The sequence below is a fragment of the Rhodnius prolixus genome, unplaced genomic scaffold, assembly GCF_049639745.1.
Source record: "Rhodnius prolixus isolate KJV_2025 unplaced genomic scaffold, Rpr scaffold_10, whole genome shotgun sequence".
Taxonomy (NCBI): Eukaryota; Metazoa; Arthropoda; class Insecta; order Hemiptera; family Reduviidae; genus Rhodnius; species Rhodnius prolixus.
The window spans coordinates 19,312,465-19,337,892 of NW_027411615.1; the positions used below are offsets into that span (position 1 = coordinate 19,312,465).

The 25,428-nt window shown below is 32.1% G+C and overlaps 1 protein-coding gene and 1 long non-coding RNA gene across 6 annotated transcripts in view; both read left to right on the forward strand.

The window, feature by feature from the left end:
* Window positions 1–25,428, forward strand: part of LOC141456740 (ATP-binding cassette subfamily G member 4-like) — a 120,198-nt gene extending 94,770 nt beyond the window's left edge. For 3 of the 5 annotated variants that reach the window (XM_074132997.1, XM_074132993.1, XM_074132995.1), the window contains 11 exons: window positions 17,307–17,416; window positions 18,407–18,524; window positions 18,633–18,822; window positions 20,164–20,309; window positions 21,120–21,358; window positions 21,447–21,566; window positions 22,094–22,203; window positions 22,946–23,114; window positions 23,426–23,526; window positions 23,866–24,021; window positions 24,641–25,428. In XM_074132997.1, coding sequence (XP_073989098.1) covers window positions 17,311–17,416; window positions 18,407–18,524; window positions 18,633–18,822; window positions 20,164–20,309; window positions 21,120–21,358; window positions 21,447–21,566; window positions 22,094–22,203; window positions 22,946–23,114; window positions 23,426–23,526; window positions 23,866–24,021; window positions 24,641–25,057 — 1,872 coding nt within the window. In that variant the 5' untranslated portion in view covers window positions 17,307–17,310 and the 3' untranslated portion in view covers window positions 25,058–25,428. The remainder of the gene's footprint in view (window positions 1–17,306; window positions 17,417–18,406; window positions 18,525–18,632; window positions 18,823–20,163; window positions 20,310–21,119; window positions 21,359–21,446; window positions 21,567–22,093; window positions 22,204–22,945; window positions 23,115–23,425; window positions 23,527–23,865; window positions 24,022–24,640) is intronic. The other 2 variants (XM_074132998.1, XM_074132996.1) reach the window with 1 other exon arrangement.
* On the forward strand, window positions 169–2,394 carry LOC141456748 (uncharacterized). Its single transcript, XR_012459946.1, has 2 exons — window positions 169–756; window positions 1,265–2,394. It is a non-coding gene; the product is annotated as an uncharacterized lncRNA (long non-coding RNA).

The window sequence follows — 25,428 nt, forward strand, 5'->3', positions numbered from 1 at the left end:
GAAGAATGTCATACATTTTGAATCAGTAGATTGGTTCACAATGCGTGTCAAAATGCTAACGCTTAATTATTCTTGAGCTGTCTTAGAAGTATTTTTTAAAAATAATTTCAACACTTTTGTTGAACTTTAAAAGTTTACTCTTTCCATTTTAACACCTTATTGTTCTTATGCTGTCTTAGAATGATTTGCTTTTCTATTATTTATAAACACTTCATTTTTCGCTAGTTTTCTTATAAGTTATGTCTTTTCTATTTTAACATACCATTGTTTCTAAGATGCATTAAAGTATAATTTGACCATTTCAACGCTAAACTTCTTTGAAGACGGTGAATGTTATACCAAATGGTTTATTTAAAGTATTAGGCTAGGAAGTAGTTGTATCTCCAGCACCCAAATGCAATTTTAAAAGTTTTGGTAGGTGCTAAACTGGGTCTCTTGGGTGGACAGTCATTTACCTCAAAGAGGAAGAACGATTTTGTCCTTTAGGACCAAAATCGATACGGAGAGTTGTAAAAACGGAGTATGACAGAGTCAGGTGACCGTTTTGCCACCACTAGGTTTATTTTGTCCGGAAGATGTATATTATTATTATTATTATTTTTTTTTTTTTTGGCGCATCAACAGCTGAGGTTATTAGCGCCCGGAGCTTTTCCCAGTGCACTGCCGGCCTCCGGACAGTGTTCTCTCGTTACAGACAACACTGTCCATCACCGGACAGTGAGCTGTAAGAAGCTCCTAGGAAGAGAAAATCTAAGGGTCAGCTGCTGGATTCGAACCCGGGACCTCCGCGTGGGAGTCCAGTGTGCTAACCTCATAGCTAATCCCTTCCTTCTACAGGATCATTTCTGCAGTAAGTGGTCGATTGCAAATATTATTATTATTATTTTTTTTTTCTTTTTCTTTTTATTTAAGGCGCGTCAACATCTAAGGTTATTGGCGCCCGGAGCTTTTTTCAGTGCACTGCCGGCCTCCGGACAGTGTTCTCTCGTTACAGACAACACTGTCCATCACCGGACAGTGAGCTGTAAGAAGCTCCTAGAAAGAGAAAATCTAAGGGTCAGCTGCTGGATTCGAACTCGGGACCTCCGTATTATTATTATTATTTTTTTTAATGATTTAAGGCGCATCAACATCTATGGTTATTGGCGCCCGGAGCTTTTTTCAGTGCACTGCCGGCCTCCGGACAGTGTTCTCTCGTTACAGACAACACTGTCCATCACCGGACAGTGAACTGTAAGAAGCTCCTAGGAAGAGAAAATCTAAGGGTCAGCAGCTGGATTCGAACCCGGGACCTCCGCGTGGGAGTCCAGCTCGCTAACCACTCAGCTAATCCCTTCCCTTATTATTATTATTATTATTATTATTATTATTATTATTATTATTATTATTATTATTATTATTATTATTATTATTTGTTAAGTTACACCAGCGCTAGATACACCATTAGTAACATGAAAATAACACACCAGTACAAACTCACTAATTGAGGAGATAAGTTACCCAGTGATAACACTCCCTAAGTCGTCTCCAGGATTAGCTACTCTCTTCAGAAGAGAGAAAATCGCGAAGCCACTGGCGTTTTAATCGTCTGGGAGGATGATCTGGATTGGTGATGAGATGATAAATGGCGGACCATTTATGAGAGTGCAAGTTCTGATGAAAACTTTTATAGTGAGTTCGTGCAACCTGGACCTACAAACGGAATTTCCGTGTGGATGGTTAGATTTGAAACGTAAAATGGAGCCGTTAACGATAGTGCGGAGAATTTTAGGCTGGAGCGATTGAATTCGTTGAAGATTGGAGCGTTTTGTTGAACCACACAGTTCAATACTGTACTTCCAGGCGGGTTTTAGTATAGAATTGTAAATCAGTCGTTTTTTGTTATTAAGTGAAAGATTCGATAGTTCATCTAGAAGTCTTTTAAATAGCCGATAACGCCTATTAACTTCAATTCGTTTAAGTCGTGTGTGCGGGTTCCAAGTCAGTCTTTTTGTCTAAATACAGCCCAAGATAACGGACAACATTGGCAGGAGGAATTGGAATTGAGTCATAGAAGATCGGAGGAAGAGAGATGCGGCGGAGAGTAAAAGTAATATTTTGAGATTTTGTTTCATTTAACTTGATTTACCATTTTTTAAACCATTCCTCAAGAGAAAAGAGATGAGTTTAAAGGTTTCTGTGTGAAGTTACTGGATCAATGTGACGAGAAAGTATAGCGGTATCATCTGCATAAGTTAAGAGGACAGTTTCAGGATGGTTTGGTATGTCTGCAGTGTATATAACGTATAGGATAGGTCCTAAGATGCTTCCTTGAGGAACACCCGCTTCAATACGATGTTTAGCTGAATACGATGTTCCGATTTGAATTTGAAAATAACGATCAGACAAATAGGACTTCAAGATGAGGAAGTGAGTGAACGGAAGTATGCCCTTGAGTTTCCAGAGCAAGCCCGGGTGCCATGCCCGATCGAAGTCGGAAGAGGTAGAAAATAATTTTTAAAATATTTGAATATGAATAATATGTTACGATGTTAATGGCGGACTTTTTGGAGTTTGATGGGGCTAAGTAGACCCCCTAAAAAAACAATAATTGAAAAGTACTAGGCTAAAATGAATTCTGAATTTTATGCCTATTAAGAATTTGCGTCGAGTTGACAAATGCCATTAATATAATTCATGAAAATTGTGATTATTTATTTCTACAATTAAATAAATTATACTTTCTTGGGTGATACAATTATAATTATATAGATAATATATTTAAAATTTAAATTCAGCAAACATAATTATTTTTAATGGATGGTTTAATACGACTATTTATTTCCCAAGGTTCCTCTTAATTTATGAGATGCGTAACAAGTTATTTAATAAATTATGTAATGACTTTGCATATTTTTTGATCTTTGTTTTTGGCTTTCTGAAAATAAAGACTTTGAAAAAAGCAGCCCTTCACTGAGTTTAGCTTGTGCGATCTGATTTTCATTTTAGTGTACACTTACAAATTATTAGTAACATACTCGTATGTTAGTTAGCTTCTCAAGTAATTTCACTTGATAGGAGGTTTGCATCTTGTATCTTCTCTTAGTCAATTCAAAATAAGATTTGTATTTATTTTTTTTCCATAACATTAACCATAAAAGAAATGACGCAATAATGAGTCAATGTTTAATAGATATTAGTGATTTTGGGATGGAAATTCCAGACTCTTTTCTTTACTGACTTGATTTCCTCAAAGTACCCTAGTAATTGGTCCAAAGATAAATTTATCTTCCTTTTTATGCTCAAAATAGAATGTTAGTCATTTTTTTACTAGAAATGTTCACGGCTTAAGGAAAAAACGTGCTCAAATTCTTTGGCATAAAATGTTATAATTAATCTAAACGTTTTTTCTATTTTTTTTTATTGTTTTCACTATTTTAGACCAGGATTCTTTTACAGATAATTTTAGGCACTTAACTAGATTCTCACTTTTTCTCTAATCTCAGTTTTTTATTTATCTATTTTATTTCAAAAGTTTCGTTCGCAGCACAGCAGACAATCTTCAGGGACAAATAATATATACAATAACAATCAGTTTCATCAGTTTTTTTTTAAAGAGATTTTCTTCAGAAAATTTCTGTCTTTGAAAATTATCAATTTTTGAATGTGTTTTTGCTGAGTTTATGAAGAACATTCTTCATACATCGATATAGTTTTCAAAAACAAAGTAATAATCCTCTTTGTGGTATGTTAATGGCTTTTATTATTATTATTATTTATTTATTTTTATTATTATATGTTTATTATTATTATTTATTTATTTTTATTATTATATGTTTATTATTATTATTTAAGGCGCGTCAACATCTAAGGTTATTGGCACCCGGCGCTTTTTTTCAGTGCACTGCCGGCCTCCGGACAGTGTTTTTCTCGTTACAGACAACACTGTCCATCACCGGACAATGAGCTGTAAGAAGCTCCTAGGAAGAGAAAATCTAAGGGTCATTAGTTGGATTCGAAACCGGGACCTCCGCGTGGGAGTCCAGTACGCTAACCTCATAGTTAATCCCTTCCCTATCTATTTATTATTATTATTTCTATTATCTATTTATTATTATGCAAAGAGTTTTACTGATTCTTAATGTATATATTTAGCTCTGAGGTCTAGCTGAGATGGAAGAAGTAAAAAAAAACCTAAAAACTGAAACCTGAAAAAGCAAGGTTTCGAAGGAAAGAACATCAAAAAAAAGAGAAGATTTTTGTCTTATTAGTCCAGCTACTCTGAATTTCAAGGAATTTATAAACTGACATTTAGTTTTCTGGTTGTACGAGGGTCGTTTGAAAAGTCCGTGCAAAAATAAAAACTACTTAATATTTTGGGGTAAACCTTTTTTATTTTTCAACATAGTCTCCTTTTAGGCTTATACACTTCGTCCAACGCTGCTCTAGTTTGTTGATCCCTTCCGAATAATAGGATTTGTCCAAGTCTGAAAAATAGCCATTCGTTTCTGCAATCACCTCCTCGTTTGAATAAAATCTTTTTCCCGCCAGCCATTTCTTCATATTGGGGAACAAATAGTAGTCCGGGGGAGCCAAGTCTGGAGAATAGGGGGGATGTGAAACGAGTTGGAACCCTAATTCCATTAATTTTGCGACCACAACTGCTGAGGTGTGAGCTGGTGCGTTATCGTGATGGAAAAGGACTTTTTTGTGGGCCAATCGTGGGCGTTTTTCTTGCAGCTCGGTTTTCAAATGGTCCAATAACGATGAATAATATGCACCTGTAATAGTTTTACCCTTTTCCAGATAGTCGATGAGGATTATTCCTTGCGAATCCCAAAAGACAGTCGACATAATCTTTCCGCAGATTCCCCCTTGGTAACCCATTGTTTAGATTGTTCTTTGGTCTCAGGAGTGTAGTGATGTATCCATGTTTCATCCACAGTGACGAAACAACGCTTAAAGTTCTGCGGATTCTTCTGGAACAGCTGCAAACCGTCCTTGCAACAATTCACACGATTTCGTTTTTGGTCAAGCGTGAGCAATCGCGGCACCCATCTTGCGGATAGCTTTGTCATGTTCAAATGTTGATGCAAAATATTATGTACCCGTTCATTCGAGATGCCCACAGCACTAGCAATCTCACGCATCTTCACTCTTCTGTCATCCATCACCATATCATGGATTTTATCAATGATTTCTGGAGTAGTAACCTCAACAGGGCGTCCAGAACGTTCAGCGTCACTTGTGCCCATATGGCCACTCCGAAAATTTTGAAACCATTTATAAACTGTTCTAATCGAAGGTGCAGAGTCACCATAATGTTTATCAAGCTTCTCTTTAGTCTCCTGAGGCGTTTTGCCTTTCATAAAGTAGTGTTTAATCAACACACGAAATTCTTTTTCGTCCATTTTTTGAAAATCACTCGACTTCCTCGATTCAAACGAATGCCAAACACAAAGAAATACACCGATCTGGCTGAAACTTGGTGTGTGTTCTTCCAAGAGATGCTACTAACTAAACATAACATCGATATGCGCCAGTGGTGCTATCTCTCTGACTTTGCACGGACTTTTCAAACGACCCTCGTATAAACGTATTAAATTGCTTAATTAAATGAAACAAAGAAAGCAGTGCACTAACTAAACAGCCTCCGAGCAGTTTGCTTCTTTTGACATTGTTCAGCTACTTCTAGTGGCACCTAGGTAGAGAAAATATAAGGTCCGTTTGCCAGGATTTGAACCCAAGACCTTCAAGCTTAAGTTACCAACTGAGTTAATAACTTCTTATTACTTTTTTTTTTTTTTACCAGTAAAACTTATTATAGTTCTAATTTTAAAATTTACGATCAGAAACCGCAATAACTTTGTGGGCTACCCAATACTCATAATAACATTATTGCTATATAATTCGTACGATTACTGTTCTAAGGACAGTGAATGTTGAAAGCTAAATTATTTTGCCATATTCAACACCAGTTTTTTGTTTTAATAGAAACAATAACAACGTTCTGTAATCAATCAATGCCAGCACTAGCGTGTATCTGAAATTATATTTTCCGCCAACATTGTTTGGTAGTTTATTCAAGAAACATCACAATAATGCTGGTAATAAATCTACTGCAAAAGAGAGATATATTAATTACAACCAATTGGAAAAGCAAGTTTGTAAAAACAATTATTCACAGATAATCAACTTAATTTTGAATCTATTCTTTAGTATAAATCATATTCTCACACTTAACAAAAATGATTATTTTTAAAAAAGGGTGAATTCTTAATTTCTTTAGTTATTAAGTTCATTATTATTTATTTCCTATTTAAAAAAAAGAAGTCTTGATGTTTAGGCGATTTTAATCTTGAATACATTCTCACGATCTTCAGTATATCAATTACAACATATTTGATAGGAACAATTTCAGATTTTTGTCTTATTAGGAAGTGGCTGCTTTTAATAATTTTTTTGAAAATTTAGAAGTTCCCTGTGAAAATGTATTTAAGTAAATTCAGTCTATCAAAATAATACTCGACTAAGATTCGGCCTTAAAAACGATCAATTAAAAGTTAGCCTTAATTTTTTAATATTTAACCTTTACAAGCAGTCGTTAAAACTATTATGAATTTGTCTCATTGCAAATGCTAATTTTTGTCAATTATGTGAATTGAAGGCGAATAATATCCGAATTATTAATTTTTTTTTTTTTTTAATTTATTTGCTTTTCACAATCTACGAAGAATAGAATTCGTAATAAGTGAATACGATAAAAGAAGTCTTCCTGACTGGATCAACATGAGGAGAGAAACTGCCCACCGGCAACACTCTCGCTGGAGTTTCTTACTTTACTGGAGATTGTCACGAGGCCAACAGCGTTTCAATCGTCGTGGAGGACGATCTGGACATTATTAATTTAATTTCATAATATGGTGAACATGTAATATATTGAAATCAACTAATAGAAACTTGGTCTCTAATAAATCAGCCATTTTCAAAGTTTATTTTAACACTTACAGAATACTTGGATTCCATTTTTAACTTCTCTTATGAAGAACTATTTCAGTCGTGAGATTTGTTTGATTTTTGACACACCTAACCCGATAAAAATTATAAGACAAAATTAATCAAGTGACAGCCATATTTTAATAAACTTTAAAGATGGCTGCTTTGTAAGAAATCAATTTCCATAATTTTCTTTTGCCTTATTGTTGGAAATTTTACATATTCAATGTATAAAAATAATCATTGGAGACAAACCTATTGAAAAATTGGAAACTGGTCATCATTTCGGAAGATATATATGAATGTTTTGCCCTTCAAATGCTTTCCCCACTTTAGCAAAGCTGATGTAACTATTTAAACTAAGATTAAACTTATAGATTCTCCCGGAACCCTATTACAATCCATTTATAGTTTCTCTAACTCCTCGCAAGAAGGAAGTGTTGCAATCGTGCCATTTTGTTTCTAAACTGAAGAGCACTTTAAGAGATTCTCCTGTTTTTTGCTGAGAGAACTCCAAGAAAAAGTGTTAATCCGTGAAATCAGCCTCATTCTGACGATGAAGGTTATAGAAGGATGAAGGTTCTTAGTTTACTGAGTAAACGTTTATGTCTATCTCTCTGCCTTTAGTCGCTTGCATCTTCAGCTAATTTTTACATGAACATAAATTGTTGTCAAGTGAGATTATGCTAAAAGATTAACGTTCAATTAATCTTGTAGACTTTTTACCGTTTGTTTTGGTAATCTCTACAAATATTTACACCGTATTTAATCTATGTTCAAAGTTAAAGATAATTGATGAAGAGCTGTCGGAGCCAACTTAAGTGCGACACTATTCTCAATTATTTCATTGTTATCGATTGTCTATTTCGCAGTTAGTATCTATTACAAGGATACAATCTTATTAAATAATAACAATGAAAACAATTGTAGCCCAATTTGTCTTTATTAATTAATGTCTACATTGTTATGATGTTTATCTATTTTTACTTGTAAGTATGATTTGGTCTGCTAATAGTTTAACAGCATTTGATAACATATTCAATTAGTCTATTTTATATAATATGTAGGATCCCACATAATCTGTCCAAACCAAGGTAAATGCCAAAGTAAAGTTTTGCCCATTTCTCACGTGAGTTTGTCGTCCAACTACTGATCAGTAGAAGTAAAGGTAGTTGCTAATAATTGTTCCATTTCCTGCGAATTTCTTTCGATATAGATTTAAAAAAAATCCGGAATTACACATGTACCACAAAACATGTCAGCTTGACAGTCTAACCTCTAACTACTAGGTATTGTGGCTGAGACAATAATCAATAACTGTAACCAAGGTTTCGAAATGAAAATTATGCGACCTAACCTGATATTATTATCATTATTTTTTTTAAATTAACTTTTAAATCTGTTTTGATTCTAATACCTCTTTGAGAAATTATTTCCTAACAAACCGAGAGGCTGTAGTAGTTCGTAATAGATACCACTACAGAAGTAAATACTACAAGTAACCCTGTATCCTCTCAAATAAACCACAAAATCCCCACATACAGTAACCTAATCAACGATAAGAACTAGTATTTTCTAGTGTATTAAAACTAGTGTTAAACTAGTTTTACTAGAATATTAAAAAAAAAATTGTTTGAAAATGAGAGATTCCTGGTGGACCAATTTTCGTCCGAATTCCAACCTTCCTTAATATCATTATACTTTTTGGCTCATCAGTGACCGTGACCTCAGCAGCAGAGGTGATTCGTCCGTCATTTGTTTAGTCTTTGTCTAGATTGCAGAGGATTCTTTTCAAAATATTATTCTATTTAAAAGTATAATGTATTTTAAAGTATTTTCTTTTATTTAAAGTATTTTTATTTATAAATAAGAAAGTCTGAAAAATATGTTTGGTTTTTTTAAGGTAAGTTATAAAAATAAAAATTTCATAACTGGCTCGAAAAAGACATCATTTTAGTCATTTTATCATAAAAAAGAAATAATCATATTTGATGTTTGTTAAAAACTTATTAGTCATTCCTTAAAAGCAATTTTAAAAGAATAACTTACTCTCGGTAACCAGCGGTTACCATCATACCAGCGGTTACCATCGACTCAGCACAATTTGGCTCTCAAAATTTTCAATAAAGTTCATACATGAAGAGTAAATCTTTTTCATATTTAAGGACCAACATTTTAGTTTAACAAATTTTATAGGAAACCTATTTAGAAGGTTATTTTAGGCAGCTACAAATTAAACGTAGTTCTTTGATTTGTTACTAATGATTAAAAAATGAATTATCAATTTTTTATTGTATTTAATTAATATTAATTGGATTTCAAAATTGAATTTGTTTTCAAAAAGGGTTCTGTGCAAACTGAGAATTAAATTTAAACCGCCGCGATACTTTAGAAACCAGTAAACCTTACGGTCCTTGATAGCTAACGATCCCAGTCACCAATATTCAAAAGGCATCTTTCCCTATTTCAAAATTTTATTAAAATTGCATTAACAGACCTTTATAAATTAGAATTATAGTAATTACTGTAACAAAAAAAATAAGTTTCTAGCTGAAATTTTATTTATTTTCTTAATTTAGTTCTAACAAAAATTAATCCATCTACACAATATCGTTATCACTTTGGCATTGCTTTAAACGGAAATTGGGTGAAAAGTTCTTGTAAAAAAAAAAAATAAAAAAAAATAATAATGACCTATTATCTATTATTTATCAAAATTCAAGTGTTGTCTGAACCGTTGAACTATATCTTTAATTAGACCGTCTATCAGGGTCACAATAGGAGTTACAGTGAAGTGATGTAATTCTTTTCAATTGAATTTTTTTTTTTTAATAAATGATAACATACAAACCAAACATTGTTGTTATTTTAATTATTTTTCGAAAAAAGACCAGATAAAGTGAAAGTGTGGCATTATAGTGCAGCATCATTCTGTCGCTAGTAAGTTATCGCATAATTTTTTTCATGAAACTAGTGTTTCGTGGGAGATGCCAATTGCTGGATTTAAACTATACGTTCTGCGCCCTTTGTGTTTCATTTATTAAAACTGTCCGGTAGGGCAGTTGTATAAGGGTTGATCGAAAAAAACTGCACGAAAAAGCCTAACGTTAAAAAACACCCAACTTTGACAATTTTTTTCTCTTTTTCTATAAAAGATAGAATTCTCAAATTTTCTTTAAAATATAGGGCAAACCCTCCTTTATAACTGTAATGTTTTTTGCAACAACCCAGAGCTAATAGATTTTGAGAAATACGTTGCTGAAAATGAGCAAAAACGGCATTTTCAGAAATTGTTGTTCTTGTTGTTACCTTTTTTGTAAACTGCGTAGCGCCTAAACGCGTGAACCGATTTTCATGAATGAGGTGTCATTCGATTCGGAATTTTATGTAGATGTGCCTTTAGGGGGTCTCCACGCTGTACATCAAATGGGAGAGGAGTTAGTCCCCTTTATGTAAAGCCCCCTCCAAAATTATTATTACTAATTACTCTGTAAATCTTGGCCCGATTTTGATAAAATTTGGTAGGATGATAGGATTAGGGCTTCCCTACGTAACGTCAAAGCGACGATCTGCTCTTACACCTGTTAAGGGGAAGTATAGCAATCGTTTCAAATTACCGACACGTGAACCGATTTTCATGAATGAAGTGTCATTCGAATCGAAATTTTGTACAGATTTGCACTTTAAAAGTCTCGACGCTATGCCTCATAAGGAGGGGAGTTTGCCCTACCCAAATAAGGCCCTTTCTAAAACTATTATTACCAATATTTGTATAACGCTTAGTCCGATTTTGATAAAATTTTGCTCGAAGAAGTGATTAAAGCGTCTCCCTAGCAAGGAGTATGTGGCAGTCAGGAATATAAGAAGGGAAAGTGATTGGGGTCAAATTTCAGAGAGCGCTAAAATCGGCTCAAAGAAATAAGCTCTATAAAAACAAAGAATTTAAATTTTGAACTTGGTTCACTTGGTCAAATGAAAATTGTCAGTATCTCGCTCCGTCGGTCGAACAATAACTACTCATAATTACTTTTATTACGCAGTCTTTATTTTAAGAAATCATTTTCTTAATAGAGTTAAAAGAAACACGTCATTAATAGTACCCCACATTACCAATAGATTCTAAAGTTAAATAGTTGTTTTGAACATATAGATGTTCTGGTATAAACCAGAATTTCTTATTAATTATTTTCCTTTTTTGAAAGACTATGATGATTCCATTAACTAAGGCTTTATCGGCCGATAACACTTTTGCTTCCATCTTAAGTCACTTTACTCAGTTGGTGGGTAAGGCAAAATTTTTGACTGACTCTCCTTTCAGCTCCTCACTTCCTAAAAAAAAGGTCTGCAGCTTCATCCCCAACTTAATCCGCAGAAGATATAGATCTATTGTAGGGCTATTTTCCTCCCCTCATCTACAAACGTCGTCTTACTAGTTCTCACTCTCACGGAAGACAAGTTTTTTTGAGTTACCTTGGGCCTAGAAATGGAAGGCGATAGCTGCTTATAAGACAACCATTATCTGTTTCCAATATTGATTTTGAAATATTATCGTTATCTCGGAAAGAGAAACGAATTATATTTGAAAGGAAGTTCGTGGTAATATGTATTTTGATCAATTCATTTAATCAACAATAGATCCTAACCAGAAGTAATGAAACCAAAGACTGCATTATAATATGAAGGAATTTTATCGTTCTATTAAGAAACTTCCTTAATAACTTTTACCTAACCGCCACATAAATCAGTTTTACCAACTTTTCATTGAAATGCAAACAGGTAAGACTCCTTAGGTCGCGGCACCGTACATACACTGCCTGGCGAACTCCTTGGCATTAAAACTGTCCGGTAGGACAGTTGTATAAGGGTTGATCGTCAAAAACTGCACGAAAAAGCGTAACGTTGAAAAACACCTAACTTTGAAAATTTTTTTCTCTTTTTCTATAAAAGATAAAATTCCCAAATTTTCTTTAAAATGACGGGCAAATCCTCCTTTACAACTGTAATTTTTTTGCAACAACATAGATATAATAGATTTCGAGAAAAAAGTTGCTGAAAATGAGCAAAAACGGCATTTTCAAAAAAGGGTTGTTGTTCTTCTTCTTGTTGTTGTTACCTTTTTTGTAAACTGCGTAGCGCCTAAACGCGCGAACCGATTTTCATGAATGAGGTGTCATTCGATTCGGAATTTTATGTAGATTTGCCTTTTGGGGGTCTCGACGCTGTACATCGAATGGGAGAGGAGTTAGCCCCCTTTATGTAAGGCCCCCTCCAAAATTGGCCCGATTTTGATAAAATTTGGTAGGATCATAGGGTTATGGCTTCCCTACGTAACATTAAAACGACATTCTGCTCTTACACTTGTTAAGAGGAAGTATAGCAATCGTTTCAAATTATCGAGACGTGAACCGATTTTCATGAATGAAGTGTCATTCGAATCGAAATTTTGTTCAGACTTGTATTTTAAAAGTCTCGACGCTATGCCTCATAAGGAGGGGAGTTTGCCCCACCCAAATAATAGACAAAAAGAAAAATCTATCCAAAAGGTACAAAAATCTCCTTAACAAAAACTTACAGTTTAAAATGTTAAGTATAAGGGTTGATTAAACGCCAAAATGCACACAAATCAGCAGGTAACCAACATTTCATTCATACTTCATTGATATTATTTAAGTAATTTTACTACATTAACTTTTCCTTCACATTTTTTGAATTTATTAGATGTTTCACAGACCCTTATGCTGGCCATTTTAATCTACAAAATATATGTTCAAGTAGAACACCATTTAACTTAGATTGACTGTAATATCTAATGTTTTTTTCTACTTTAACATGCATGTATAGATACTACATTAACTTTTACATTATTTTTGTACCTTACATTAACAATGTAATTTTACCGCATTAACTTTTTATAATTTTTTTTTGAATTTATTGGATGTCGCAGACCCTTATGCTGGCCATTTCATTCATTTTAAGTTTTTTGATATAATAATAAAAAATGAGTAATATCAACATAATTAGTTATAAAAATTTAAGTAATTTTATTGCATTAACTTTTCCTTCACATTTTGATCTGAACTAGCCAGCATAAGGGTCTGCGACACTAAATATGTTTTGATTGCTATAATTCTTTTGAAGCTAGAAATTTAATGTAACACAATTGATGTATTCATTGTGTTACTCACTAATATGTGACTCACCATTCTAGTTTTTTCTATTTGTATAGTCATTCTTATTAAATATTTATAGCACCAGCTTTATATCATTGAATAATATTATAAAAACGTGTAAACTTTAACAATTTGTAAAAATTCTGATGTGTAAAATTGTTGGTTTTGTTTCACTTGACAGAACAGATAAATAAACACAATTTAAAATGAATAGAAAAAGCATTGAAAGAACTGTTGAAAATGTTAAACTAGATTTAGAATTTCAGCTCTAGTCGTCAGTTATGTTTTCTGTCCGGGATAGTATTTTCCATATTCTTTATTTGTTGTTTCCGAAAATAATGTGTGTGCTTCCCTATCATCTATATAAGGGTCTACATAAGTCTAGTGAGTCTCCAACATGGTTAAATGTAAGTATAATGTGGGTCCTACATAGGACTAGTGAGTCACCGCATAGTTAACTATCAGCATAAGGTGGTCTAAATAGGTCTATTAAGTAACCAACATGGTTAAACGTAAAACTGCATTAATGTTTACAGAAATTGCCGCTAGAGTTCTTCACCGAATGGAGTACAAAAGTAAGCTTGCAGCCTATGTAATGGCGGCTTGCAAGTCTACAATATACCCAATTCTCTGTTATCTTTTTCGATTAAACAATAAAAATTCTGAAGTTTTTATTTCTATTAATGATAATTGTGTGAAACGTTAAGTATTATTCCAAAAGAAATATTAGGATATCCTATTTTTAAAAGGAATTTTTTTTTCTTGCTGAATTTGAAAGTTTATCAAATACCAATGGGGTAATGTTGAAAAAAAAAATTAAATTAATTACTTCAATGAAATTATTAGGTTTCAAGTATTGGCCAATCACAACGTAGTACGGGTGCCGACTGTGGGATGGTTCCGCCCACTTATAGGGTAATCCACGCCCCGTCCAATGAAAACGAGTCATGGCTGATCACAGCGTATTAACAATTGTGCTTAAATACCTTTCACTTATTTTTCTAAATCTTTTATTACATGTTTTTGTTATTTTAGAAATAATATTAATCTAACGTAGATATTGAGAAATAATCCTAAAAAATTATTCGAAAAAAAAATCATTCTCAATTTTCAAGAACTTTTTCATAAGTCAAGATCGTTTTCGAATAGTTTTCGCCCATACTCGACAGTTTCACTTCACTTTCTCACAAAAAAAATCTGGTTTGAACACTCTCATGACTTTTTCTCACCGTAATTTACGAATATTATTGAGTTTTCTTGTAACTTAGAATTGCATAAAAAAAAAAAAAAAGATCAATTTAATAATAATGTTGATCGAATGCGACACATTCCTCCTGAACCAAACTATTAATTAAGAAAACATTTCAAGCCAAACTGCATTTAAGCTTAGGTACACCATTAGATCAGCTTCAAAGATCCGTTTGGCAATTTCATAGTAAATTACAGGAAAAGCCTCTCTTTATAATTGCATTTCCTGGTCTTTCTATATAAGCGTAGAAGTCTCATCTTCAATGTTAAACTTAAAGTCGAATATGTGCACAATTAGAATACCTTTTCTTTCTATAGAAGGAAAAGTGAAAGTAATACAAATATACAATTCTGTTTATTTATATGTTAATTTAAAGAAAAAAAAATTATACTTTATGCATCATTAAGTTAATAATGCACAATAATGTTAAAAACAAAAAAAAATGAAAATCAAGGAAAATGGTTATTAAAAGAAATGCACTCATGTTATCTGATTGCAACTACCAGATTATGCAGGAAATTGCAGTTGGTAAATGAAATACCAAGGCTGGCACTTATATTCAGGGAATCATGCGCAAACTATTGATTACGTGAAATATTTGTATTATTGTATTTATTTGTTTGAACACATCGATATTCAGTTCTTATGATCATGAAGAGGAAAAATTCTCTTTTATTTCTGGATTATGTACCATATTTTTTTAAAGACGTAATCGGTCGTATGCCATTCATTCTTAAACTTTGTTACATTCTATTGCTATATTAACAACTTTGAAGAATCAATTTCCAATGAATTTTTGTATTTCTTTCCAAGTAATGTTTCTTTAAAATATTAGCATGATTAAAATAAAAACAAAATACCTTCAAAAGAAAACTACCAACTAATTTTTCTAAAACATAAATTTCCTTTTTATCTTCTGCGGTACAATTTTACCGTTTTCCTGACTCCAAAAAAATAAAAATATTTATCTTCATTATCAATCTACAAAAACAAAGTGAATTCTGGTAAACTGACTAGAAGACAACTTTTCCCATTACCCTAACGCGACTCGAAGTTGACTGTACAAGACACACTATTTGGTTGTTTTCTGCGTTTTCTCCATCTGTAAACAGATCTGTGAAAATAACATCTAGAAATTTCTCAGACTTGCCATTAACTTTCCACAATGCAATAGAATCGATTACCTCCATGAAATATCTTCCATAATATCACACTTCTGTATTCAAAAACTGTCTACTGAAACTCCTCTCCACCCTAATTTGTCGTCCTAACTTATTCTGCAGTTATTTCCACTTCTGGAAGACCTTAATATAAATTTTTTTATCAGTTAGGTTTTCCTTCAGTTCTCATGCACATAATCTCCTAACTGTATCCTAAATATCATTAAGAATTTATGATGATGTTTCACACATTGCAACCTCATTGTCATATATATATTTTTAACTAAAGTTTATCACTTTAATAATCTTCTCTCTGATGGTTCGATTCAGTAGAGTGTAATGTGGTTTTTAAGTGAGATGGTAAGCCAAGAGCTTCTCTTGATAATAATCCAGTATATTTGAACATCAAGTAGAAAGTGACAAGTAAGTTTGAAGTCCGGATAACTACAGAAACAAATAATAATCCGGATGAACCATAGAAACAAATAATAATCCGGATGAAATTATAATTAGCGAAGAATGTTAATCGCCTAAAGCAATACACCAAAACTGATAGTCCTTAGTCTGGAAATGTTTGAGCTGGATAAATGACGAAAACTAATTAGGCATAATATGACTCCTATTAATATGTTTAAACAGAAGCACTTGTTGGATAAGGTAATGTGTTACAGATAATCGTTGTATGTATAAGAAGGCGCTAAAAGAATATGGACGTCAAAATCTTATGCACTCACTAGTCGGGTCATAGACCTTTATTCATAACCTAGATACATTGCTGCATCTTTTTTATGTTAATGCCAGTAATGTTAGTTTGTTTTTTGTAAATTATTTATATAGGATTGTCATAAATTAATCTGAATTTAAGAGCATGTGATCAATTTAAAATTTACATGTACAATGTTTTCCACTTAAGTGAATTTAAAAATGAAATTTCCATAACGTAATTCACAGCACAATCAATAAGAAATAATTAAGTCAATTTTCTCTTATTTATTTATAATAATAATTTTTAATATTTATCTTAAATGATTGGTGACGTTAGGCTTTTGGCGAAGCTCATAAAACTGATACTATTCGAAAGAACTAAATCCATAAAGATCGGTCCACTCGTCGATGATTTGGAACGGTTGTCATACTTTTCCTTAATAGGTGTAAGATCAGGTTTGTGCTTTCATGTACGTAGGGAAGCCCTGATCCCTTCATTCTGCCAAATTAGTTCAAAATAGGGCTAAAATTTGCAGTGTTTAGTAATAATAGTTTTATAGGGGGTCTTACATACATGGAGCTAACTCCTCTCCCCTTGCATATACAGCCTTAAGACCCCTAAAAGGCTCATATAAATGAAATTCTGCATCTAATGACACTTCATTCATGGAAATCGGTCCGTGTGTTTAGGCGCTTCGTTGTTTACAAAAAAGGTAACAACAACAAGAACGAGAAGAAGAACAATTTCTGAAAATGCCGGTTTTTCCCGTTTTCGGCAACTTTTTTCTTGAAATCTACTGGATCTGAGTTGTTGCTAAAAATTACAATTATAAAGGAAGATTTGCCCTATATTATATATAAAGAAAATTCGGGAATTTTATTTTTGCAAAAAGCAAATAACATGTCAAAGTTGAGTGTTTTTCAACGTTACGCTTTTACGGACATTTTTTGACAATCAACTCCTATACAACTGTCGTACTAGACAACTTTAAATAATTATTACTTTTAACAAAAGATATTATCTACAAAATATGTTTATTGTTTCAGAAAGATGGCGGAACAAAATTTGCCAGAAATGGGAAAATACCTTGCTCAAAGGACACCCGTTGATGTTGAATTCAGTGATCTAACATATACAGTACCAATTGGCCGAAATAGTAAGTCAGATTTTACAAATTGTATTTTCTTTTAATGATTGTATTTTAATTAAAAACATTTTCTAATAAAAACAACTTATTATTTAAAGAATCGCCAGTTAAACAGTTCATTTGAAATAATTGTGAATTGTGACACAAGGATAGTGCGCAGTGAACTTAATTTTACCTTTTACTTTAAGCTGGCAAGGAATCAAAAGCCGTGATTTAGATAAAAAAGAAAAAAAAACCTTTAATTGTTCCGTAAGTGTTTAGTGTAATAATTGATCATAACCCCCTTGCCTACTAGAATCTTACGATCAGGAATGTGTTCTATCAAATTGGAACAAATCTGGAAGAGAGCTTCTTTTTCATCTTGCTTAGAAACATCCGTTGGGGCAAACAACGAAAGAAAAACTATCTCCTTACCAAACAACGACATTTCGACCTTCACTAACCTTTCATTTATGCATTCGTTATTAAATTTAAATGTTTTAAATTTCTTGTTAATCAGTAGAGAGACTCCTGTCTTCACACGTTGGCTTCAATCCAATCCGCTGTATATATGTAAATAATCTTTGCAATTCTCACAGCCTTTCCTCTTTATTTTAGTTTACGAAAGGGCTGTAATTCACACCTTTGGTTTTTTAAATTCAAAAAACCACTTGCTTTTTAGTGCTGAGGCCTTGAACGTTTCATGTTCCAACATGGAATACGTTCTCCGTTTCCGCGCCTTAAGTCGGTTTATTTATACCGTCCGGTTTATTCTTAGTGGGTCCGAAAGCGTTTTGCTGGTGTTTTTACGATGCTGGAGTGCTGGCCCTACGATAAACCTCTAAAACTGAAGACAGAGTGTCCTTCCCTTAGGAAGACTGTTTTCACTATGGCTATCGAGACCTTCCTTCCCATACCACCTCGTTCATCTACTCAAAAAAGAGCGTTCCCGGGGAGCACCACGTGGAGATGAGGTCAGATTTTACTTCCCAGTTTATAAATAATTTTTTATTGTTTAAGGTTCCAAATTGATCCTGAGAAATGTTAGTGGACTCTTTAAGTCTGGGGAATTGACGGCCATTTTGGGACCATCGGGCGCAGGGAAAAGTACTCTTTTAAACGTTCTTGCAGGATACAGGTAAATTTGTTATTACGCATTACTAATATTTGGGTGTTTATTAGAGGTTGCTCTAGTTTTAAACGCATATATTTTATTAGTAAAATATTGATGTTTTCTAATAACTAGACGAGGAGATGGTACTGGATCTGTTTTAATAAATGGAGCTCCTCGTGACATCAAACTATTTAGAAAATTATCCAGATACATCATGCAAGAAGATGTACATCAAGCAGGGGTTACAGTATTCGAATCAGTGATGATATCCGCCAATCTTAAATTAGGACCAAAAATTAGCAACGAGTACAAAACGAATATGGTAAATAAATTTTAACTTTGTAAATATACACTGAATTGTATAAAAATAATATATTATTAAATTGTGGATGTTTCAAAATTAATATACTGCCCCTCTCATCAAGGATTGAATTATTTTGTTTAATGACTGTTTTTAGACATTGATAAAATGAAATTCAATAATAATATTCCAAAAAGAGCCATGGCTGACAAACGTCACTTTTTATTTTACAAATCACGAGTTATGGGTAATAAAAATAGTTGTTCAGATGTGAAGCGTAATTTATATAGATAAATCAACGGCAACTCTATCATATTTTGCTCCGTAATGTTATCTAATTTTTACTTTTACAGCATCTTAGTTTTACCAAATTTAAAAAGTAATTTATGCAATTTTTAAATGCTGATAGCATTGTTGCACGATTCCCACAGTAGTTTTTCAACTGCATTTTTTAGTGCTCCTAAAATGTTTGTTTTCAAATAATGACGAGTAAATGTCGCTTTGCTCAAGTTTCTCGTTGACCATAAGCTGCCTCACAGAGCAGCCAGCTTGATTTCAGAAGTTTTTGAAACATTTCACATTATCTTAAACCAGTCACAACTAGCCGGCATACCGACTTGGCCCCTTCTTCTAAACTCCTTGTAATTTTCATTTTGTAAAACGAATTTCTTGTAAAAACTGAATTTATTTCGAACATACAAAAACTGTATTTGATCAAGCCGACCAAATATATCTTTTCTCGAAGCAAATGATTGGTGCAAGTTTGTTCATTCATTTTGAGCTGGAACCATCAGAAAGGCGATGACCATCCTGGCACTCAGATGGATTCAGTTTAAAGAAAATGATGGCCTTCATTCCAAGCAATCAACTGTGATCAAACAAAATATACTATCTTCCAAGTTACATGCTCACTCTTAATTGCATTGCAATTATATTCACTTTTCAATGAGGGCCAATAAATTTCTCAAGTAAGTTGCAACATACGTCGTAAATGAGAATTATTTTGATTTGCTGAAATATTGAGCTTGTTAACAAATATGTTTTAGTAGTAGTAATTAATCTCATTAACCGGTCAAAAAATGTTGACGAGGAGGTATTCGTTGAAGATATATCGTACGTATACAATAAGACCCAAAATAATTATGGAAGTTTCATATTTGTATTGTTGAAACCTTAAGTTCGCTATGATTTTTTTTCCTTCTACTTCATTTCCTGGCGGACGACTCCCTGACGGTCTTAGGGTAACTGGATACTTTAAGAAAATTGTATATTATTAGAATTATATTATGATTCTGCTTGTTCTTTCTTTTTCAATAAAGACTTGATAATAAAATCAGTTATAAAATAACTTTTCATTTATAGGCTTTGGAGATTTTAGATCTTTTGCGATTAACAAAATGTAAAGACACTTTAACAACCAGATTATCAGGTGGAGAGAAAAAAAGATTGTCTATAGCTGTAGAATTAGTGAATAATCCGTCAGTATTGTTTTTGGATGAGCCTACAACGTACGTATTAAAAATAAATTCGTCATTTTTTTTGTAAATATATCTTTTTACAGTTTTTAGTAAGGTGTCTGTTAAGTTATGATTTTCAAGGTGCTCATATTTCTTGATTGTTTAATCTTAGTTAAATTCCATGTTATTGGGTTTAATTGAAGCGATAATCACTGAAATGATAACTCATTGAATCTCTTAAATTATGTGTAATTGCACAAAAAATATTCACCTTATCCCATTTAGATTTAAAAATCTTATTTTATTCACGCTAAAAAATGTAGATGAAACATCTAATTGATGTAGGGCGTATTCCCTTAGCGAATCTCTGGAATTCCCTGCAAAATATTATAAAAATCAATAGATTTCTCATCATATCAGAAAAATGAAACGATTCGCAGTAACACACTGATTGGTAGGAGGAATGCCTTAGTCAGTTCGTTCAGTCTTCTCAGATATTAAATGAAAATAAACCTTGATTTTATGTTGTCCCTAAGGGTAGTCTTGATTACTATAACCTTGGGCTTTACATTGAGCAGAGTAAAGTAGTTGTTAATATAAATAATATATTCTTAATCTGTGTAGCGCCAACAACCAAGCTGTATGATTCTACAAGTGTGTAGAATAATAACTTGCTGTTTCTCTATCGTTAAGGGCTTCTCGGTTTCTCAAGAATACTTGTGCTTTTATTTAATTGATTTCTTATTGTTATTAGAGGAATGTGCCAGACTCATGTTTATAGCTATTTTACGAAATAAAACGTTCGAAATTAAACTCGATTATCCAGTAATTACATCTGTTTTATTATTTTTACATTTTCAGAGGTTTGGATGATTTATCTAGCTCTCAGTGCATTTCGTTACTAAAAAGTTTAGCTCGTGGCGGCAGAACAGTTATTTGTTCAATACATACACCAAGTGCTAAACTTTTCGCATTATTTGATAATGTGTACATTGTGGCCGATGGACAGTGTATATTTCAAGGACTTGGTGAAGACATTGTACCATTTCTTTCTTCCTTTGGTCTCAACTGTCCAAAACATTACAATCCAGCTGATTTTAGTAAGTATTCTAACCGTTTTAGAAATTATTAAGTAAGCTTTTCATTATGAATTTTTATTTAAATAATGAAATTATTTAATTATTTTAGTGGTGGAAGTATCTAGTGGGGAATACGGATACTATTTGGACAGGATGATGAATGCTGTGGATAATGGGCGATGTAAACGATGGAATAAACCTTTTAAAACCAAAGAAGAAAATCCCAATAGTAAGTAATACAGTTTTAATTAATCCTATATTAAAAAAAATCAAAAAGAAAGGAGTAAAGTATATAATTTTACTTGAATAAGTATTTATTAAAATTGAATAATTCTTCAATTTACATAACAGTTGCTTGGGTGTAATAAGTTATTAGTTTTCAACGCAAGAGTTAAACAAATTACCTTTATTGCTGTAGAGAAACGGGTTTGATGTATGGTACATTTAGTTTAAATTAGTTTAGTAAGTTTTCAACAAGTGGGAGATCCCCCAGTTAGAATTCCTGGTTTATCTACTTTTTATTTGTCGGTAGTAAAGTACGACGATAGTAATTTGGTAGTTATGACGTTAAGCTCAGCATGAAAAAAATGTTTGTTGTAAATATTCCTGGAAGTGATGGCTTAAATGTCCAATGGTGAACTGGAACTATTTGTTCCTATTTCTGTAAATACTAATTATTATAATAACATTATCTGTCATTAATATGTTTAATATTAATTAATAATTATCAATTATGTTTTATTTTCAATTTTACAGGCGACAATAAGTTACGAAAAGTAGAAGATATGCCAGATTATGGATGTTCAACTTGGACTCAATTTACAATTTTATTAGGAAGAATGTTCCTTCAGACTTGGAGAAATTGGGTAATTATTAAAAATAAAGAACATTTAGATATAGGAAAAATTTTTGAATTGATTTCATTTTTGAAAGAAGAGGTTCTTATCTGTATCTTTACAAAATAAAACCACTGCAAAACTACAAACATACTTCAATAAAAACTTACTTCCAAAAAAAAGTTTCATAAAAGCTGTTTAGTCTCACAAATATTGATATTTATCTCACTTTTCATTCAGTGCACTTAAAAATTGCAATCAGTAGATTTTTGTATAGATAAATAATTAAAAAGCATATGATAAAATTTTTGTTTTAACGTTACTTAAAGAATTCTTTCATTTTATCCAGAGAAACATTTATATATTGTAAGAAATGGTAATCACTTTAATAATTGTAATTATACTGCATTTTATAATTAGCAATCGTAAAATAGTAGATCTAACAAATATATTTTATAATAGCATATATTCTAGCAAATGCAAGAGATTATAGAAACTAGCTTATTTTGTTTCTATCAAGACTCACTTAAATCTTCTTCGAACCCTCAATAGCCCAAGCTAAAAAACGTTTCTTTGATATCATCCATCAAGTTCTTAAAATAATTTAATGCATGTATGTTTAAAGATGATCAGCCAAATGAAACCCTGTAATTTAGAGAAAAACGTTGAGTGTTATATAGTAATCTTGGCTGTGTAACTTAGTTTAGTGCATATCCTTTAACAAAAAATCTTTAATCTTTAAGTTTAAAAATTGTTTTTTTATCATTTTTAGACTCAACTAGCAATAAAAATTATAATGCACATATTAGTTGGACTACTAATAGGTGCCCTGTTCTTTAAAATGGGTAATGATGGATCAAAAACTTTATATAATTTTGGATTTTGTTTTATATCTATGATTGTCTTCATGTATATTCCAATGCTACCTGCTCTTGTGTGGTGTGAGTATTATATTAGAATAATTCCAATAATATTATACTAAAATAGAAATTAAAAAAAAGAAAATGCCCATAAGAAGTGTTTACATTTATAATAAAAATCAAAATATGTGGTACGAAACATTCCTACATTGCTATTATTAATAACATTCCTTTTTGCACTCGCATTCAAGAGTAAACTTAAACAGAAACAATAAAAGCTTTATTTGACAGTTTTTTTAACAAAATATATTTCTTTTTTTATTATATATAATAATTATAAATATGTATAAATATTTCTAGTCATCTATTTAAAAAGCAAACTTTTATTTCAGTTCCGATGGAAGTTCAAATGCTAAAGAGAGAACATTTCAATCGATGGTATGGTCTGAATTCTTATTTTTCGGCCTTAACATTGGCAAGACTTCCACTTCAGGTGATACTGTCTACTTTTAGAAAATCAAAGAAAATGAAAGATTTTTTGTTATATCATAATTCCCAAAATATTGCGTCTAATTTCATCCCAGCACTTTTGTTTCAATTCATTTGTAATGGCGCAGCTAGTCTACTACTTACTACTAATTAATTTATTGTAGATAAACATTTTCAATTTAAAAAAAAGACAATCTAAATAATTGTTTATTCGTTAAAAAAAACAATAAATTTTGTTAATCTTTTGTTGAAAATGATATGACATAATATTGCAGTTTCTTAATGAATTATAACTACGTAGCTATCTCCATATAACTTTTTCAACATCTGTTTGTGTTCACAGTTAATCTGTACAGCGATATATGTTCTTATAGTGTATACCATGAGCGCACAACCATTTGAGTTTATTCGCATATTCAAATTTTCTTTCATGTTAACATTAATTGCGCTTGCATCTGAAGCGATGGGTTTGGCAATTTCTTCAAGATTGGACATTGTTGTAAGTTAATTTTATGTACTTATGTAAAATAATAATAAAATAAAACAAGACTCTTCAACCTTTGGTCATTGACTCATGGAACTTGCTTATTTTGCTTCTGTGACCGGTTAACCACAAACCTCAATAAGGGATTTTCTAAAACCTTCGTCCATATTATTAGTTTTTTTTTGAGAGGCGGATGATTACCAATGATTGCTATTCCATTTCCATTTACAGTAGAGTCCTCGGTAAGTAGGAGTGATGACTGGGTATTCTAGCGTGAGTTAGAACCCTTGATTCATTCTCTTGAGGAATGAAGGTAGCTTTAATTATTCCGAAGCTTCAAGTAATGCTCAAGAAAGAATTTATTTGCTGTGGAATGTTGCTGTAATGTTCTGACCTACCTTCCGAACAAAAATAGAACTTAGCCTTTAGTAGGTTGCTGCGCCTACGATTATTATTTCAAGAAACGACTGTTAATAAAACTTCTCGTTCATATTTTCTGAACGAAATCTATTTTATGCATCCGGCATTAAAACGGACATTAATCCTCAAGAATTTCTTAGACCTAAATTTTATTCTAACCTTAAAGAAACTTTTATACGAAGAAACGAAACTAATCAAAACTCTTTTTTTGCAGAACGGCATCTTCGTTGGTCCAGCGATGTCTGTACCATTTATGCTTTTGGCTGCATATAGTTTTGGCAATGCTGTTGAGAATATTCCAATGTGGATTAGAGTCGGAATGTATGGTAGTTACTTAAGATTTGGTATCGAAGGTTTAGTTATGTCAATTTATGGTGGACCAAGGCCACACATGATTTGTCCAGACGAAGAGATATATTGCCATTGGAACTCACCAAAAGCTCTTATTAAGGAGCTTGGAATGGAAAATGCAGAATATTGGTTCGCAGTTATACTTGTCGCATTTTATCTTGTCCTGTTTAAAGTTATTTGTTATGTTATTTTAAGACAACGATTAAAACGATCAAGAAGTAGTGGACTAGTTTGGTTAGTAGGTAGATTTATAAAAAGGTACTTTAATCTTGCTCATTAAAAGTTTTAGAAAGGTTTCACAGTTAAAATCATCCAACAATATAAACTAAAAGTGATCTTATTAATTAAAAACTTTAATTCGTTTTTTATAGTACAAAGTTCCTTTTTTAAATATTAATAAATATTTTGAAGTTCGATACTTCTAAAACAACTAGCATGTATGTAGGAAGTAAGAATTTGTATTGCATGATTAGAAGAAATTTTAACATTTATTATAAACTAGACATTTCTTGTGATTTCAAATTTAGGCAACAATAGCCGTTGTAAACGAATTCTTTCGGTAGCGCAAGTTCGAAATAGAAGTCAAATTTAGATATCCCACCGTTAAATATAATTTTTTTTCGCATTTAATAAGTTTTTTTTTTTTTTTTT